The sequence below is a fragment of the Mucor mucedo genome (genome assembly GCF_025094135.1).
Source record: "Mucor mucedo strain NRRL 3635 chromosome Unknown EV154scaffold_211, whole genome shotgun sequence".
NCBI classification, from domain to species: domain Eukaryota; kingdom Fungi; phylum Mucoromycota; class Mucoromycetes; order Mucorales; family Mucoraceae; genus Mucor; species Mucor mucedo.
In genome coordinates this window covers 32,186-49,353 of record NW_026252495.1, presented here as the reverse complement: position 1 = coordinate 49,353, position 17,168 = coordinate 32,186, and the positions used below count along the sequence as shown (strand labels likewise).

The 17,168-nt window shown below is 36.7% G+C and overlaps 7 protein-coding genes across 7 annotated transcripts; 3 read left to right on the top strand and 4 right to left on the bottom strand.

Moving 5' to 3' along the window:
- The first annotated feature begins 1,046 nt into the window (after positions 1–1,046).
- EV154DRAFT_530560 (40S ribosomal protein S24) lies at positions 1,047–1,851 on the top strand. Its single transcript, XM_051603760.1, has 2 exons — positions 1,047–1,070; positions 1,363–1,851. The coding sequence occupies exons 1-2, from the start codon at positions 1,068–1,070 to the stop codon at positions 1,750–1,752; spliced, it is 393 nt and encodes a 130-aa protein (XP_051451003.1). The 5' UTR covers positions 1,047–1,067; the 3' UTR covers positions 1,753–1,851.
- A 3,785-nt stretch (positions 1,852–5,636) lies between these two features.
- On the top strand, positions 5,637–6,455 carry EV154DRAFT_530551 (uncharacterized protein). The gene has a single exon (XM_051603759.1). It carries the CDS (start codon positions 5,713–5,715, stop codon positions 6,427–6,429), a length of 717 nt encoding a protein of 238 aa, XP_051451002.1. The 5' UTR covers positions 5,637–5,712; the 3' UTR covers positions 6,430–6,455.
- A 92-nt stretch (positions 6,456–6,547) lies between these two features.
- Positions 6,548–8,768, bottom strand: EV154DRAFT_530549 (uncharacterized protein). The gene is made up of 3 exons (XM_051603758.1): positions 7,277–8,768; positions 6,919–7,222; positions 6,548–6,851 (listed from the first exon to the last, which is right to left on the bottom strand). The coding sequence occupies exons 1-3, from the start codon at positions 8,693–8,695 to the stop codon at positions 6,709–6,711; spliced, it is 1,866 nt and encodes a 621-aa protein (XP_051451001.1). The 5' UTR covers positions 8,696–8,768; the 3' UTR covers positions 6,548–6,708.
- A 2,578-nt stretch (positions 8,769–11,346) lies between these two features.
- EV154DRAFT_128038 (uncharacterized protein) lies at positions 11,347–13,773 on the top strand. The gene is made up of 3 exons (XM_051593997.1): positions 11,347–11,394; positions 11,486–11,534; positions 11,590–13,773. The coding sequence occupies exons 1-3, from the start codon at positions 11,355–11,357 to the stop codon at positions 13,724–13,726; spliced, it is 2,226 nt and encodes a 741-aa protein (XP_051451000.1). The 5' UTR covers positions 11,347–11,354; the 3' UTR covers positions 13,727–13,773.
- Positions 13,732–14,909, bottom strand: EV154DRAFT_530538 (FAM72 protein-domain-containing protein). The gene is made up of 5 exons (XM_051603757.1): positions 14,617–14,909; positions 14,495–14,553; positions 14,355–14,429; positions 14,160–14,281; positions 13,732–14,066 (listed from the first exon to the last, which is right to left on the bottom strand). Exons 1-5 carry the CDS (start codon positions 14,800–14,802, stop codon positions 13,828–13,830), a joined length of 681 nt encoding a protein of 226 aa, XP_051450999.1. The 5' UTR covers positions 14,803–14,909; the 3' UTR covers positions 13,732–13,827.
- Positions 14,616–15,700, bottom strand: EV154DRAFT_530532 (uncharacterized protein). Its single transcript, XM_051603756.1, has one exon. It carries the CDS (start codon positions 15,547–15,549, stop codon positions 14,947–14,949), a length of 603 nt encoding a protein of 200 aa, XP_051450998.1. The 5' UTR covers positions 15,550–15,700; the 3' UTR covers positions 14,616–14,946.
- EV154DRAFT_127956 (uncharacterized protein) lies at positions 15,482–17,048 on the bottom strand. The gene is made up of 2 exons (XM_051593996.1): positions 16,664–17,048; positions 15,482–16,592 (listed from the first exon to the last, which is right to left on the bottom strand). Exons 1-2 carry the CDS (start codon positions 16,974–16,976, stop codon positions 15,694–15,696), a joined length of 1,212 nt encoding a protein of 403 aa, XP_051450997.1. The 5' UTR covers positions 16,977–17,048; the 3' UTR covers positions 15,482–15,693.
- Positions 17,049–17,168: the final 120 nt, after the last annotated feature.

Here is a 17,168-nt window from a genome sequence, read left to right as displayed (position 1 = left end):
CTCAGAGAGACATTAAGATTATCTTTTTTTTTTCGTGTTACGCCAAAAAGATACCGTGTGAATGATCTATTTTCCCCTTTCATGAACTGTCAATATACGTCATGGCAATATCATGATATATCCTTTTTTTTTTTCAGTAATCGAAAACCCTAATACAGGTGCCTTAAAGCCTGTTTCTACGCAACTTTTTTCTCTCCCCCTTTTTTCTCGTCCCATCAGACTTTGTTGTGTCGATCTGCTTGTGCGACCTGATGCTTGGGAAGAGAGGTTATTGAAAACATTGGTGCGCCACTTTAACAATGATAGAATTCACCTTATAACCGAATTATCACCACATGTTTATTATGTGAATGGCGAATGGCGAATGGCTTTCTTATTCCAGTCGAATAGATCTTGATATTGAAATAGATCAAGTAGTCCCATGCAATAGCATTTCTATTTCACTTATTTGTCCTTGTGTTTTTCACAAGATATTTACGTAAACTCATTGATCTGTAAACAGTTAAATTTTGTCGATCTTATTCACCAGAGTCGTTATCTTAATCACCAGAATCGTTATCTTATTCACAAAAATCGTTATCTTATTCACCAGAGTCGTTCGAAAACTAGTATCATTCTTCGGCTTGCGGTTGTTTCTTCTACTAGCTTCGTTCTGTGTAGCATGCCAGATGATTTTTTTTGCTAAATTTAGCACTAACCAAAAGCAATCAAGCCAAATTTATGCTATATATTACTGACGTGTTCTGTTTTATTCTTTAGCATTCATGGACCTTCTGTCTGGACTGCCAAAAAAAAGGGATCTCACAAGATTATAAACTAGTGTTTGGTCACGTCGTTGAACAAGCAGTTACCGGAAAACCTTTTCACGGCAGGAAAAAAGAGAGATGAGTTTAAAATAGCAAAGATCTCCTTCCATTCGCTGTCAAAAATAGTCACGCATTTTTTTTGGATGTGCGGGTGCAGTGCGGAAGGGGGGGTGGATGAGCGGGCAGAGGGTGAAGCGGGGAGTAGGCCATATTGAGCTCAAAGTGGCAATAGTAATCACATCCTCTTTCGAACTGACCAATATGGTATGTATAACTTTTACATTAAAATAGAGATGAAAGGGATAATTCGATTCTATGATGATTGATCAAGCATACGAGAATAAATGGATGGATGGATTATGGAAGAAGAAAAAGAGCGGGGAAGGAGAGAGAGAACACACTTCATTTTACATTCGACAACCCAACATCTTGTGAACAACTACACCTACCTGAACGATTTAAAATGCACACACCATCTATTTTTAGAATTGAAATTATCCCTTTCTGATGTTTGCGTAATTACTTTTTTCCTAAAATTACATTTGCTTTTCGTTAGGCCGACGCTGCTGTCACTATCAGAACTCGCAAGTTCCTTACTAACCGTTTGCTTCAACGTAAGCAAATGGTTGTCGATGTCATTCACCCCGGACTCGCCAACGTCTCCAAGGAAGAACTCCGTTCCAAGATTGGTAAGATGTACAAGTCCGAGAAGGAGGTTGTCTCTGTCTTTGGTTTCAAGACCCATTTCGGTGGTGGAAAGACCACTGGTTTCGCCTTGATCTACGACAATGTTGAAGCCTTGAAGAAGTTCGAGCCCAAGCATCGTCTTGTCCGTATCGGTCTTGCCGAAGCTCCCAAGGGTGGCCGTAAGCAACGTAAGGAAAAGAAGAACCGTGAGAAGAAGTTCCGTGGTGTCAAGAAGGCAAAGAAGCCCAAGAAGGAGTAAATTCCCTTTGATCTTTTTCTTTATTGAATGCACTAATAAAAACTTATCCGATTCTGTTTTTTTTTTCGCCCCAACACAAACTGGATCATGTTTTTTTTATTTTTTTGTTGTTTTTCGCGCTGTACCTGTCTGTTTTATTTTGAAAAAGGAAGGATGCTTTTGTGTCGAGCTAATATAGAAATGGATACGGAAAAGTTGACACGTGTGATAAAGTTGCATGATATTTATTATAGAAGCGATTTACTGGTTCAATTGATATGGCAATAACTCTTCGCTTGACGACATCATTAAATATAGGGATCTTAGAAGATATTATGCTATACGTTGCTCTCTTTTGCCGTCACCTCAAGAAGTGACGTTTTGAAAGCCTGATGCCACATTACGCGAAAACCAGCCTGGGTTTCGGCTTATAGAATCGGCCCTTGTTAAAGAGATTAATATTCGTATAGATATCTAATTCGCATTCACAGATTACGCCAATAGCATTAAGAGCTATAATAAACAAAGTTTTGAAACAAGAATGTTTATGATACGATTTTGTATGACTGGAGCATCGGGCGGATGACAGGATACATTGAAGAAAAGTAAGAACTCTCCCCTATTAAAATACTCTTAAAGGCTTTGCATGTAGATGAAAAACTCGCATAATACTTCCTAGAAGAAAAGGCATTCATATTCTGTTTCATGGCAATGTTTGCCTTGTCTGATGAGTAAATGTTTTTAATATGAATGGGTAGAGTACAATCGATTCAAGAGAGCGTGCTTTATGGAAGATATCAGCAGTTTACAAGAAGCAAATGTGATCATAAGTAAGTATCTGAGTAATTCTTGTGCTCTCAGTGGCATACTTTGTTCAGCTAGACCTGTCAGATCTGAATGTCAAAATATTTAATCAAGACAGCTACATCTAGTTGTGCAAAATCCTTAAAAAACTTGCACAATATACATGTGATATCATAAAAATAAAAAACGGCCCTGTTATCTGGTGTACAATTACGTAAAAGGCAACTCAACAGTTGTCAATCTTAGATCGCTAGCCAATCCTATATTCATGCTCATGACATTAAGCCTTTTTTTTTAGGGCGGCGAAAATATTAAAAGCATAAATTTAATTCATACGATTAAAATTGTGGAAATGTGCCCGACGCAAAATTATCTGGTATGACTGATAAAGGGATAAACGATTTGTTTTGCTCAAAAAAAAAAAAAAAAAGATAAAGAAAAAAAAAAATTGTCTGAACAAGAAAAAAATAAACTTTTATCCACGGATTTTTAATAAGGACAATGTCAGAATGAGTAATAAAGCAATGAATTTATTGATGGGAGATTAAAAATAAGGGAGTAGCTTGTATACAAATAAAGGTATACGGGATATTGTAATGAGGTATATATAAAATGCTAGGTATGATTATAAGTATGTGTTTAAGCGCCAGTATTGGTACAGTCAGTTCCAGTAGCATAAACGTAGTGGCCATTATGAGGTCTACCGCAGCTCATGGGATCGTAATAGTAACCAACGACGTCGGGGTGATTTGACGTACGCATGGGATCATTCATGAATTTTTCTGTGCTAAAAGCGGCCAAGAAAGAGCTGATAAAAGAGTGGGATTTGGAAGGTGCAATTGTGCTTGCGGTGGAAAGGCTATCATCAAAGTCTTCTTCATGTTCAGGTTCAGTCTTTTTTGATCTGGTGAAAGGTATGCTTAATTTGAAATGCATTTTATGTTGAAAAGTGGCTTTTTTATTTTTTGGTTTATGAGTGATATTATAATTTTTTTCTGGATTTAATTGTGCTTTGTATTTATATAATATGAACCGGCTTAAACAGTTAGCCGCCAAACGTCAAAGACAAGTAATGAAAAAAAAATAGGGTAACGGCGGATTTGTGATTGGCGGGATTTCAATAAGGGAATGCTAAATGGAAAACTTTTGTCATTCATGGGCATAGAAACAGGAATCGAGTATAACTCGCCATTAAAATCTGCATTATTTAAAGTAAACCTCGTATATTGTTTGGCATATAAAATGCGGTTTACCACTGGGATCAAGGGCAGGATTCCATACGGGATATAACGCTGGTCGGATTGGAACGGACCATCTTGCCACGAAAATCCTTTTTCTCTAAAACATCGTGGCATTTAAACCCAGTCAAAGCGACGAACCGTGTTGGGATAACACTTTAACCGCTGTAACATCCATGCAAACCCTTTTCTTTCTCTTTACTATTCTCCTGCTCTTGCAAGGATGTTGATTATTTAAGGGTCATTTATTACAGAATAATTGTTTGGTCTTATTACCAAAAGGAATGTATCCTTATGAAAAAAAAAAAGAGTTTAAACGAAAATTCTTCATATTAGAATTGTTTCGGCCACTATTTCATACAACTCATGTTACATCATCTTCATTGTTCCAGAGTAATTAAGCAACAAATGTAAGAATCCCGTATATTCTGACCAATCGAGAAGACTTTGGGGATAATACGGGATTATCAGGAGAAAAGTAACCTAGGAGCCCTGTGGCAACTAACACAATAGTTTGGAGCGGGACATTGTAATTACTTTTATCCTAACCAATTAAATCTTCAGGATAATTGATTTAGCATTATTTCAGGCATGGCTGGGCAAGCCTATTATGTAATAATTAACCACAAAGTGCCTCGAAGGGTTTAATGACTGTAATATGGTTGTGTAAAACCAAAACTACCGGAATGATCCGGCGATCTTCTATCAAACCGACCATCATGATGCATATTTCCAAAATAGTGTAAAATATCTGTTTTTCTTATTTTTATACGTATTTAAACTTTTATAGGGTAGCCTGATGCGATTCTTAGATTGAGATTTAAAGATAAACATCAACACTAGCTTTCCACTTGCTGGTTACAATAAGTATTTGTGGCCCTTTCGGGTTGAAGTATCGTCTAAAACTTTAAAAAAAATGCTAGGCCGTACAGTTTGGTTCAAATACCATTATCCGAGACATATCAATGTGCCAGTTGTTGGTCCTTTCCTCTTATCTATTCACGAGGCAAATATCGATATGATTTTTTTTTTAATTATCTGGATAAACACAATCTCCCCCAAACCTAGTTTCATATAGATAATGACATTAGTGATAAATTCAGGCAAAGTACATGGTGGTGTTATCTCGGGTGTATTTTATTCTACTGACTGCAATGCTTTTTTAAGGAGCCTATCAGCTCAATCCGATTTAGTATTATTTTATTACCTTGTGCTGTGCTATAACTTACATCATATAAACTACTTTGAATGAAAGCATCTGGTCATTCTTTTTTTTTTTTTGTTCTCTCCTGCAGCATCAGCCTTTCTTCTGTTTGCTCCGTATAATTCAACATGCACATAATGATACGTAGAGACGTTTTTATCGTTAAGTTTGAAAGATTTGATTTCCGTATTCTTAATGACTAGTGGAGGATCTTCGTCCTAGGTTTTCTGATTAAAATCATTTACGCATTTATAGGAGAGTTTTCCTAGAGATAGAATCATGAAAAATTAACTGACTACCTCCTTCAAGTGAGTACTTGGTTTGTAAATTCCAGAAGCATCCATCCATAACTGCATCCTCTTGCTCTTATTGCCAACATTTCCAAACCCTTTTTTTTTAGTCTCACTCGAGTCGAGACAAAAGTGTTTTATTCTGCTAATGGAAAGTTATTTTTGGAAATTTTAAAGTGTCGGTTTCTTGGTTGCTGCAAGAAGAGACATGTCTATTCTTCTGAGCCAGTTTTTTAATTAAATCATCCAGAGCACGGGGTGGCTGTGAAGCTTGGCATACAAATCAGGTATACTACATACACTACATGAGAAATCTGGCCATATTTTTAAATGTTAATTTAACATGTGCTTTGTACACACTTTCCAAGTGAATCTTGAATAATTTTTTTTGATCCAAATTATTCCTACCTTTTTTATACACATTAACTTTTTTTTTTATTATTAAATGAATAAGAATAAGCTTTCTATAAATACAAACTGTAGCAACACGTTGACTGATAGTGTTACTGATTGGGAATATGATGATCAAGATGATATATATTCACCTCCTTTATCCCCTCCACCTCCTCATTTAATTTACTTTCCAGAGAATTATGCAGGCAACAAGTCTTGGCAGCAGAATAGTAACCATGCACCCCAACGAGACCCTTATGGTAAAAGAAGCAATTACCCAGAAGAAAGTAAGAATACGAGATATGCTGGTTTAATAAGGAGACAAATATACACAGTTGCCAAGATTTCAACCAAGCTTATATTTCAGAATAACAATTTACTCCTGATTGCAAATATTGTCAACAAACTATGGAGAGCGAGAGAAAGTTTTATCAAACCGGCTTTGCATATCACAAATTATCTTCGGTTCATCATGAAAAACGGTGGTTATAAAAATTTATTACGCTATACCATGCACTTTGTACAGTATCATTTTTCAAAGCAACAACATCATCATCATCAATCTTCGTTGGTGCATAATTCTAGTCCGGCAACAACAATGATTTTAGTGCTGGCTACTATGAGTCATTTATTAGTTGTTTTGAAAAAGGTCGGATTGAAATGGGCATCCAAAACGATACGTAATATGGGTGGTTTGGATTCGATTGTCATGGCAGTCAGTGCAATTGCATTTGCAAAATCTATCCAAAGTTCGGGTCGTGTGTTCTAAATAAATTTTAATTTAACTTTTTGAAATAATCGGTTTCAAACTCTATTTGTACGATCCAGGATAATTCTAGTTTGTCTTGTGCATATAATATTAGCTCACGACAAACCTGTCAAAAACATATATATAAAAAAAAAGGGCAATCTATTTTATTGTCAAAAAGAAAATGGGAGATAAATACACATACATGTATAAATGTATACATAGAAAAAAGCGAAACTATATAAAGGAATATAAATTAACAAAGAGAGAAAAAATAAAGAAAAAGTAACACGAATAATTTTAGGCGGCCGGCGCACTGTGTCCACAAATGAAACCAGAGCACATCAAATCATCATCACTCATAGCAGGTAGAGAACCAGGGGAGACTAAACATGCCCTTACAAGCAATCGTCGTAATCGTTCATGCGAACTACGACATCCAGCTGTACAGATTAAAAAAAGTTAATAATACGTCATTTATACATTGTTATGCTGTAAAAAATACGGTACCCATTGCGGCTCGTTCAAACCAAATAGTAGCCTGTCGAAGATCGACAGTAGATCCCCAACCTTTTTCGTAACAATTTGCTAGATGATACTGAGCAGCAACATGATCCTGTTCGGCAGCACGTAAAAATAATTGAAAAGCCATATCCAAATTCTTCTCAATGCCTAGTCCATTCTGCATATGAAGCGCCAATTTATCCAAAGCACGAGCGTGGTTTTGAGCAGCCGCTTGTTTGTACCAGTGGCAGGCTTTTGTGTTATTCTGTTCTACGCCAATGCCGTTTGCGTAACAAAAGCCTAGGTTACACTAATGGGGTAGTTTTAGCGATCGTTTTTTTTAGCATGATTTTTAATGATTTACCTGTGCCCATGGATTATTTTGACGTGCGGATTTGTGGTACCAGTATACAGCCTTTGGGCAATCTTTTACAACACCTAAGCCTTCTTCGTAGCAAAAGCCTAAGCTATTTTGGGCAAGGGCATTCCCTTGTTCAGCAGATTGTCGGAACCATTTCACAGCTTCACGTTCATTTTTGGGTACTCCAATACCGTTACGATAACAGTAACCAAGGGACAATTGAGCAGGAGCGTGATTTTCTTCTGCCGAAAGATAATACCAAAAGACGGCCTCTTGTTCATTCACATCAACACCAATGCCATTTTGGTAGCAGTAACCAAGACTATGGTATGCGAATATATTACCCCTTTCAGCAGATCGTCGGTACCATTTAACTGCCTCCTTTTCATCTTTTTCAACACCGATTCCGTTTTGACAGCAGAAACCCAAATTGTGCTGTGCTCTTGCATGTCCTTGTAAGGCGGCCTTCTTATACCAATATGCACCCAACTGATCATCCTTCTCGACACCAATACCATTTTGATAACAGTAACCTAAATTACACTCAGCCCAGGGATAGCCTTGATGAGCTGATTTCTTGTACCAAAAGGTGGCCAATTTAAAATCTTGATCTACGCCGATGCCATCTTCAAAGCAGTAACCTAGACTATTTTGAGCAAAGGCATTTCCTTGTTCAGCCGAAATAGTGTACCATTTAACAGCTTCTATTAAATTTTTTTCAACTCCGATACCGTCTTCAAAGCAATAACCGACATTATAAATAGCAACAGTTTCTCCTTGAGCGGCAGCTAATCGGTACCAGCGCATTGCCTCCAATTCATCCTTTTCGACACCAAAACCCTCGCCATAGCAATAACCAAGGATTCCCTGACCTCTAGGATTACCTTGATCGGCACTTGACTTGTACCAACGATAGGCTTCCATTTCATCCTTTTCCATACCAACACCATCATGATAGCAAACACCTAATGCATATTGACAAGAAGAATCGTTGTCTACGGTAGCGGCCTGGATGATCCAATCAATAGATTTTTTATTCAATTTAACTTTTTCTGACCATTCTTCCGCTTCGACTCTATCGATTTTAACAAAGGGACGGCCATATTTTCTCAAAAAAGCCAATCTAGCCATGGATAATCCATCATTTGATTTGAGAGCGGCCGACAGATAATATTTCTCTGCAGCAACAAAATCCTTTTCAACCCCCAGACCAAATTCGTAACAAAATCCCAGTACTCCTTCTGATTTTATATGGTTAAACGTCATTGCTTTCTTAAAATAATAAACAGCGATCATTGGATCAATTTTGGTGCCGTTTCTACCAAACAAATGCGTATTTCCTTTTTCAAAATAATATTGCCCATCCATATGTGTAATTATCACTTGTTTCGTTCTAAAAATATTTGTAAAGAATAAAGACATGCGTAGAAAAAGAGAAAGAAAATATAAATAATATAGCTCATTTATATATCAAACTCGAAAAAGGGGGCACACGATTAAAAAAAAAAAAAAGAAGGGGTGTCACAAGAAAGGGAGGAAAAATAAGTATTTCGGTTTTTGCCCTGCTCCTATCTTTCACCCCTTGAAAATCTAAAATACAGCCTATTCACGTGTACTTAAAAATGTTGTCTTTTTTTTTTTATATATATATATATACATACATATGTACCGCTTGAGATACTTAAGCCTTGTTTCAAACATTTAAACAATACTAAGCTAAATTTATTATCCAGGCCCTAACAAACAAGCGGAAAAAACCCATCGTTTCTCCATTGCTCTAAAGAGGCTCACTCTATAATCACATAAAACATTAATATTGATTGTTTGTTCGACTGCTAAATAAACAAATGGAGTGCATCTCATCCATTACGCACTGCGCATTTAGCTGACTTGTCACGCATAATTGATGATACTAATATTTTCTCTTTTTTTGCGACATTTCCAAAAGAGAAACGTTAAACCTCCAAAAACACGAAGCCACTATTGTTCTCCAGAAAAGAAAAAAAAAATAAAACGAATTCCAAAAACAGCCATCAATTATTTTTTTCTAGAATATACCACTGTTATTCTGTAAATGTTATTAAAAATCTAAACGCTGTTTTAATGAGGATGTTCTTAAAGATGAAAAGCTTAGGCGAGCTTGCTCCTCTGCCAGTGTGTCCTCTTCAAGAAACACAAATATTTGCCATACCGAGTAAAGCACCCAACGCTTTCACATTATCACCTTTATGATAAACACAAAATCATTTTCAATTTCGATTGTTACAATCAATGTTTTCCATTGTAGTCATTAATTACTTCATTGTTAAGCTTTTTTAAGGGCCCTTTAATTTTTTTATTATTATTAGACAACGTGGCTGTATCAGGCCACTCATTTACTTGGTATAATAATGATGTCTGTGTAAATAATCTGACTGATAATAGATCGTATTAAAATAATTACAAGAATCAAATTAGATGAAAGTACTGATTAAAATATGCGGTTATTTTCATGAATCTGATCTACAATAGGATGTAATAAAATACTCATATTGCATTTTTTTTTTATTCCTTGGGAAATTCGAAATAGGTTGTATAGTTAGCAAATTACGAACGGGCTACAAATTTAAATATATTATTTGTAATAAAATGATAAACAGTTTTACGTCAGGATGAGTCAATCAATCGATAAATGATTTGCATTTATAACAAAAAATAGCTGCACTTGAATAAATATACATTATCGACAACAGGTTTTGATTCGATGCACATACCCGTACCTCTCAATTTTTTTTATCATTGACTTAGCATTGTTTATATTTGATTTTGTCGTTACATTTTCACTGTGCAGTGCATTAATGTTTTTAATTGAGAATAACAATCCCAAAAGAGTGATATGAAACTTATTACAAAGAGACTGTATTTGGGAATTTAACATACGAAGTTTAAATGTGGTTCATGCTTGGCTTAACCACTTTATATCTAACTCACTGGTGGATTGTGAAGAATCAAGCGCGTATTGCTGAAAACATGGATTCTTATAAGTACCTCCTTCCCGGTCGTCGTTATAAGAAACAGAAAAGAAGATAGATTCTCGTTTGGTCATTCAAAAGAAAGTTTAGACATCGTACATGGTAAAAAGAGCAAGGTCCCAGTATGTTTCTTGATTGAGTAAAGAATTAGAAGTTTGTGTCACTCTACATGTTACTTTATTGTTAATTGAATTATCATATGACGAATAGGTTTTCGTTGTTTCAATTGGAAAGAACCCTAATACCCAACAGCTGGATGATTGAATTCGAAGTGTGCTGTTTTTTAAAAGTCATCCTCTGTACATATAAAGGGAGTTTCCCGTTTGAATTTTGCCCCGCTAACTCCCACGATGTTATTGGTCTGCCAAGAATCAATAACATGAATAAAGAAGTGTCATTGGGGTTACAGAAAAAATTTAATATAAGAGTGAAAAGCAACCTACGTTTCCCTGATAAACAAAAAGTATATCAACTCAACACATCCTATTCTAGTATCTTTCAATTGATACATAACTAGTCGAATAATGATATGACACCAAAAGTAATAGTGTAATCATGTTACAAGGTCATATTGGAAATATGTTTTGGTGTTCAACTGGGGATAAAGTTCGTGTTACGGTCGTGCAATGAATTCACACATGTTTTCTTATCAGATTTAAATTTATAGATCTTTAACGAATAAGATGGACGATCGGACTGACTGTAAAATGCCGGAACAGAACTTCTCACTATTTTTAGTCTAGTTTTGAGGATTCAAATAACGAAGCCAGTAAGAAACATGAAGATCCTCTCAAACCTATCCTTTCTCCATTGTTCAAAGCTCTCTGGTGATAGTGGGCGAGCACAGGTTTACCGGGTAAAGCCCAGTATACATTTAGCATAAACACACGTATATTTTACACACAGTAATTGCATGTTATAATAAGGTCCAATGTTTGATAAGCACTCGATCCATGGTGATCCAATGTTGTGTCTCATTCGGAGTTCAAGACCCTCTCGGACTGTCATAATGGAGTATTGGTTATTCTCGATTTCTTTTTTCTCTTTTTTTATTTCTAAATCGAATTAAAATGGCAACCAAACGTAAAGGAAAGACAGTTCCGTGCGAAGGTAAATGAAATCCAGAAAAAAATAATACTCAAATAAAAACAATATCAAAATAAAACGTCAGTCTGTATTAATACAAACAAATTTTTGAAAGGTTGCCGAGAAAGAAAAAAAAAATGTTCTGCCGGTCAACCTTGTGAAAGGTAAGCCAACATTTAAGACAAAAAAAAAAAAGAATTCAAATTTACATAATTTTAGATGTAAACGATTAGGAATTCCTTGTCAATACCTCAAACCAGTCGCACCACCGAGAATAGAATGTGTAGAATCAGTCAACAGTCAGGAAATTCAGCTTCGTGTCCAAGCAATGGAAGACATTATGAGAGCAATGGAGAAAGAAATGTTCTTATTAAAATCACCTCTTGTTACCAAACAACACGACTTTCAACCAGATAACGCTCTATCTGACGAAGGCTCGGATAAAAGTATTGTTATGGACGATAGCAAATCAATAACGAAGTTGAACAATAATATTGCAGCAAAGTGGGAGCTACAATTCGGAAAAGATGGAGGCTTCTCGATTAATACCGACATTCAATCTTATACAAGTCTATTAAGACACATCGAAGCACTAAGCACTGAATCTGCATTCTGTCCGATTATAAGACAGCCCATGTTGGCATCCTTATCAGTAGGCGATGGATTTTTGCACAAAAATATGGTTTCTACTGTCTTACGGAAAGGCAATTTCCGGATAACGATTGCATCAATACAGAAGACACAACTCAAACAAATACCACAGTTTATTGAGCCGCCTCCCGTCTTACTTCAGCAAAAAGGTTTATCCTTACAACTTGTTCAAACCTATTTTGCCTGTAGATTTTTGCATCGAGTTATATTTCATCAAGCAACGTTCTATGACCTATTTGTCAACAACTATGCCGACCCGGAGTCATCACCTGTCGTATGCGCATTATCTGCCGCTGTTTTGACTATGCGCTGTAAACATATCATGAATATGGTGCCTTACGATCAACAAATGGAGTTGGGTGAGTATTTTTTTAATAAGGCAAGGCAAGCCGTGTCTTTACAGTTCGACGAAGCCACGATAGAAACCATGATCGTGTATCTCCACATGGCTTTATACAAATCCAACTTGTTGCGACCCCAAGAAGCCCATGTATATTTAGACATGGCAATTCGAATCCGACAAATCTTGGCCGAAGATACTTTTAAACATCCACCGACTAGTTCAGAATCAAAGTCTCAGTACGCGGGGGAATATGAAAATTTTAAACGTCTACATGCTGGATTTCAAGACGCTGTTCGTTTTATTCAATTTGTAAATAATCAACGAGGTGTGCCTGTTAAAAGTAAAAACAGACCACCCAGACAAGAGAAGCCATTCCAAAAAGTATTTCGGTCTATCTGTGCTGAAGAATATAAACCAACAGCGATGCCGGATGAACCTCAACAGACTGTTCGAGCCATCATGAAAGAGAATTACCTAAATTATATATCGGGCGTTGTCGGGCCGTATTTTCGCCGTGTACGGTTCGGTCAAGAAGAAATGATCCCCTTGTCCTTTCTGCTGAAAACCGAACAAGATTTACATCACGTCTACAACCATAAATTACCGCTGGAGTATAGATTATCACATTCCATTTTTGAAGATGGCTTAAGTGATGTAGAATTCAGGAGACGTTTACAAGATGATACCCGATGTGACGCAGTTACTGTTTCCATAGCAACAAGATTTCACCAGTCTTTATTGGCTTTGCATGAACCGTTTTTACCAGTGATGAAACGGCCGCCTGTCCTGGCCGAACTCTCCATGTTACAAGAGGATGCCCCTCCACCACCACCGCCAAAAAAAAGAAAACGAAAATCCAAAGTTTACAATTCACCCGGCGAAACGTCCCTCTCATCAACCCATTCAATATCCTCATCGTCATCAGAAGATTCTGACGACTATGACGACAATGAAATCATATCTGCACATTCGTTAAGGGCCCAAGACATTTGTCATAAAGGTGCCATCACGGTAATTCGACTATTAGAATATCAATGTATGACATTAGGATCATGCACCATACCAATAGCCTCTTTGTTATGTGCTTGGGACATCCTGATACGAGATTCATGTTTGGGAATGACTTTAGATGATTTAAAAGAGTCTGGTGCCAGTGATTACCTTACACCCAATGACATACGGCTGGCTCGTGAATATGCAGTGCGATGTATTGAAGTCTTGAGAAGAGGGTACGTGTACAATGGTGCTGAACGAGAAATTTGGGAGCATTATGAGCGTATCGAAGTTCAATTATTAAAAGCACTTTGCACTGATGCGTCACCGACAGCCAAATACTGGGAACCTGTTTCCACTTGGTATTAATTATAAAAAAAAAAAAAAAAAAAAAAAAAAAAACTTATATAACCCCCTCCCCTACTCTTTTACATATTAATAATACTAGTTTTAATAAATATTTTGTTTCTTTATCTGCAATACTGAACGTGTCTATTGTGTGTATCCTCATCATTGAACGTGTGTGCAATCACTGTTTTTATAACCGGCTCATGCACGACAAGAGGCACAGAGGAGGCCAAATGGACTGATAATTGACAAGACAATTTAGCTGCAGCGGAATCACCCGATCGAAAAAAGCCACCAGAGAAATCACCTGCATCACGGACAAATCCCCATAATAGAGGTAAATCTGTTCCTTTCGGGCCCACTATTTATATATAAAAAAAGTGTCAGATCATTGGTTTGTCTTTTTTTTTTTGTTTTGTTTGTTTCTTTTTGTTTGGGGTGGGCTTATATATACATTGGACATAGATCTGTTGCGCAGATATATCATAACTTCGAAACATCCAATAGTGTCCATTGTTAGGTTGGCTGAGACATAATTTGCACGGAACGTTGACATGGTAACCCACAATGTTACCACTTTAAACATGTGTGTAACGAGAAAAGGTTAACGAAACGTAGTGGTTTTAGTAATTTTTAAATTTGGGATTACCAGTTTAGGCAAGCAATATCACGTACTCTACATGAACACGAAGCAGCTGCATAATCGCCGTGAACAAATGACACACTAGGAAACGGAGAAAAGGGTTAAATAGGTTTGTAGTTGAAGGAGACGGTGCATCATTACTTTACGTATCAGGTAATAAATCAGTCGAGAATAGTTGAACGGCACGATCCGAGAGTAATACAGCCTACAAGAAAAAAAAAAAGTCAATACCTAGTCATTTAGATTGAATATAAAGAGTGCCTCTTACGTTCATACCCCGATCTGTTAATACAAAATTACAATCATGGCATTCAATTCGATAGACGTGTTTTCGCTCATACTCTGTAGCCACTTGGTTCATGCGTTGGTATTCAATCAAGACCTGTCGGTGATAGTTTTGATTGTTTCTTCTGCCTCCCAGAAGCGTAAAGTTCTCATTCGAAATATCTCGCATACTATAAATTGTCAACACACACACGGATATGGATGCAATATTAGGAAAAAGGAAAAAAATGAGCGGTTTTTATTTATGAATGGAGTATTTTTTTTTCTTTTTTTTTTCGCCTCGGTAAAAATATCGATTTGAGCCAAGAGCCAATTACTGTCTATTTGTTATTGATTGATGCGGTGAGGTGCTGTTATGAGTCCATGGTGGTGTTGGACCCCTCCAACTTGGAGCAGCCATAGTGTTGTTCGTGTAACCTCCAAACGGAGTAACTGTCCGGCGCGAACTAGTAATGCTATTGGGTGTTCCTGTAGAATCAACTTCAGGATGTGGAGATAGTGAAAACACGTCTCGAATCTTTTGAGGAGTCGAGTCTTGCTGTGAGAATGTGATACTGCTGTTACTTTCTTTGCGTTCTCTGGGAGGAGGAGAAAGTACAGTTTGAGAAGTTTCAACAACCGCAAATTGTTGTCCATATAAAGTAGCTTCTTTGTTATTGTTTTCGGTCACGATAGATTCATCTTCGATTGTTGTGGGAGATTCAGATGGTATAATGATTTGTTCATTGTTCTTTTCTACATCATTTGATGCCATTGTTCTTCTTCTTTTGACTGTCCATACAGTAACTGCTACAATGATCCCAACTAGGCATATTCCAGCTGCTAAAATCCCCCATGTCCATGATTGTATCATTGCCAATAAAAAAAATAAAAGGAAGAAGAAAAGAATATAAACAAAAAGACTAAAAAATAGCATTTTTTTTACTTTTCCACCTAAAATAAAAAAGGAAGGGAAAGGGACCCCCACTAAAAAAAGCTTAAATGAGGGGAGACAAACAATCAACCTATGACAATCAAATTTTCTAATAATACAAGAAAAAAATAATAATAATTATTTTTATTAGGAAGGACAAAAGAAGCCTCCGGTAGCGGGTGTAGCAATTACAGATGGCTTATAACCAAGCCAGTCTAAACCAAATATATATAAAGTGAACCAAAATTGTATCGAAAGTGAATGATGTTGTTGTATCTCTGTTGTGTTTGTACAAGCCCTTAAAAGGTTCGAAAAGGTAGTATCCGATCGATCTCTGGCTTGATAATTGACAGAAATGGGTAATTGAATAGTTGATATAGTCTGTCCGGGTATGTAAATATCACTATTACCATCGGGTTGTCCCTTGCCAATCAATAGTCCTGTCAATGCGTCCTTGGCAATGATCTGTATGCGATTGAATCTTGTTGAAAGATAATTTCTTCTGTTATCCATGGTGATGTTTAATAGCCAGACACTTTCAAATGCAACATTGCTCATCATCATTCTCTCGGTACCATGCTGTGTTTGTGTGACCTTATTGGTTGGCACAGTCATCATGGCCCCTTCAATTCGTATTAATGGTATACGCGGCCAAAAAATAAAGGCTAATACAAATGAAAGAATTACAGATATAAAAGTAATCATCACCCATTCACGTCTTCCACAAAAAAAGAAACAGTGTCCTCGACCACCTTCTTTCCGGACAAAACAGCAACCACCTCGAAGCCACTTACGTGGCGGCTCTTGTATTGTTGCCTTTTCCATCTCTATCGCTGTAGTGTTATTCATGACTACAGGCTGAACTCTGTTAGGGTTCTTTTTTTTCTTTTGTTCTTGACCCTCCCACATATGATTATGCGTCTTACTGCATTTATTGGAAGGATAACTCGTGTTTTTGGAGCAACAACAATGGTGTGGTGATTTTTTCTTTCGAGGAGGTGGTTTTTTTAAAGGTAAGTGATCTTCATCCTCTTCTTCTACACTAGCTATTTTCCCCCAATTTCATTGTTTAGTTTTTGTGTACTTCTATAAAAAAAAAATACTTATTTTAACTTACATGACTCAATTGGTTCTGGTGAGGGCAAGAAAAGAGGAGGTGGTGTAAGCAATAGACGATCATTTTGACTGCTGTATTCAGGGGTTGTGTTATCTGCTGCTTCTATCTCTATTATTATCTTTTCTTCTTGGTTTGTAACTTCTGTAGCATAGTTAAAAGACATAAACCGATCTGCTAAAGGTGTGGATGAGGATCGTCTGGATGAAACAGTGGAAGCCTTTGTAAATCCTTGCACAGAGGGTGAACATAACGTTGTCGCTGCTGAACTCTTTCTTTCGACATCGTATAATGTATCATGTTGTACAAATGACATCCTATTATGTGTTAAAACGATATCAGAAGAAATAAACAAAGAAAAGAAGAAGCACAAGAAAGAAAAAAAAAAAAGAGGGAAAAAAACAAGGATATAAATAAAACGAGACCTTTTCACCCTATAATTCATCCCCTTCAGTTCTACCCAATGTTGTAGACAAGACCGCTCAAGTATCAGCATGAAAATGTATAT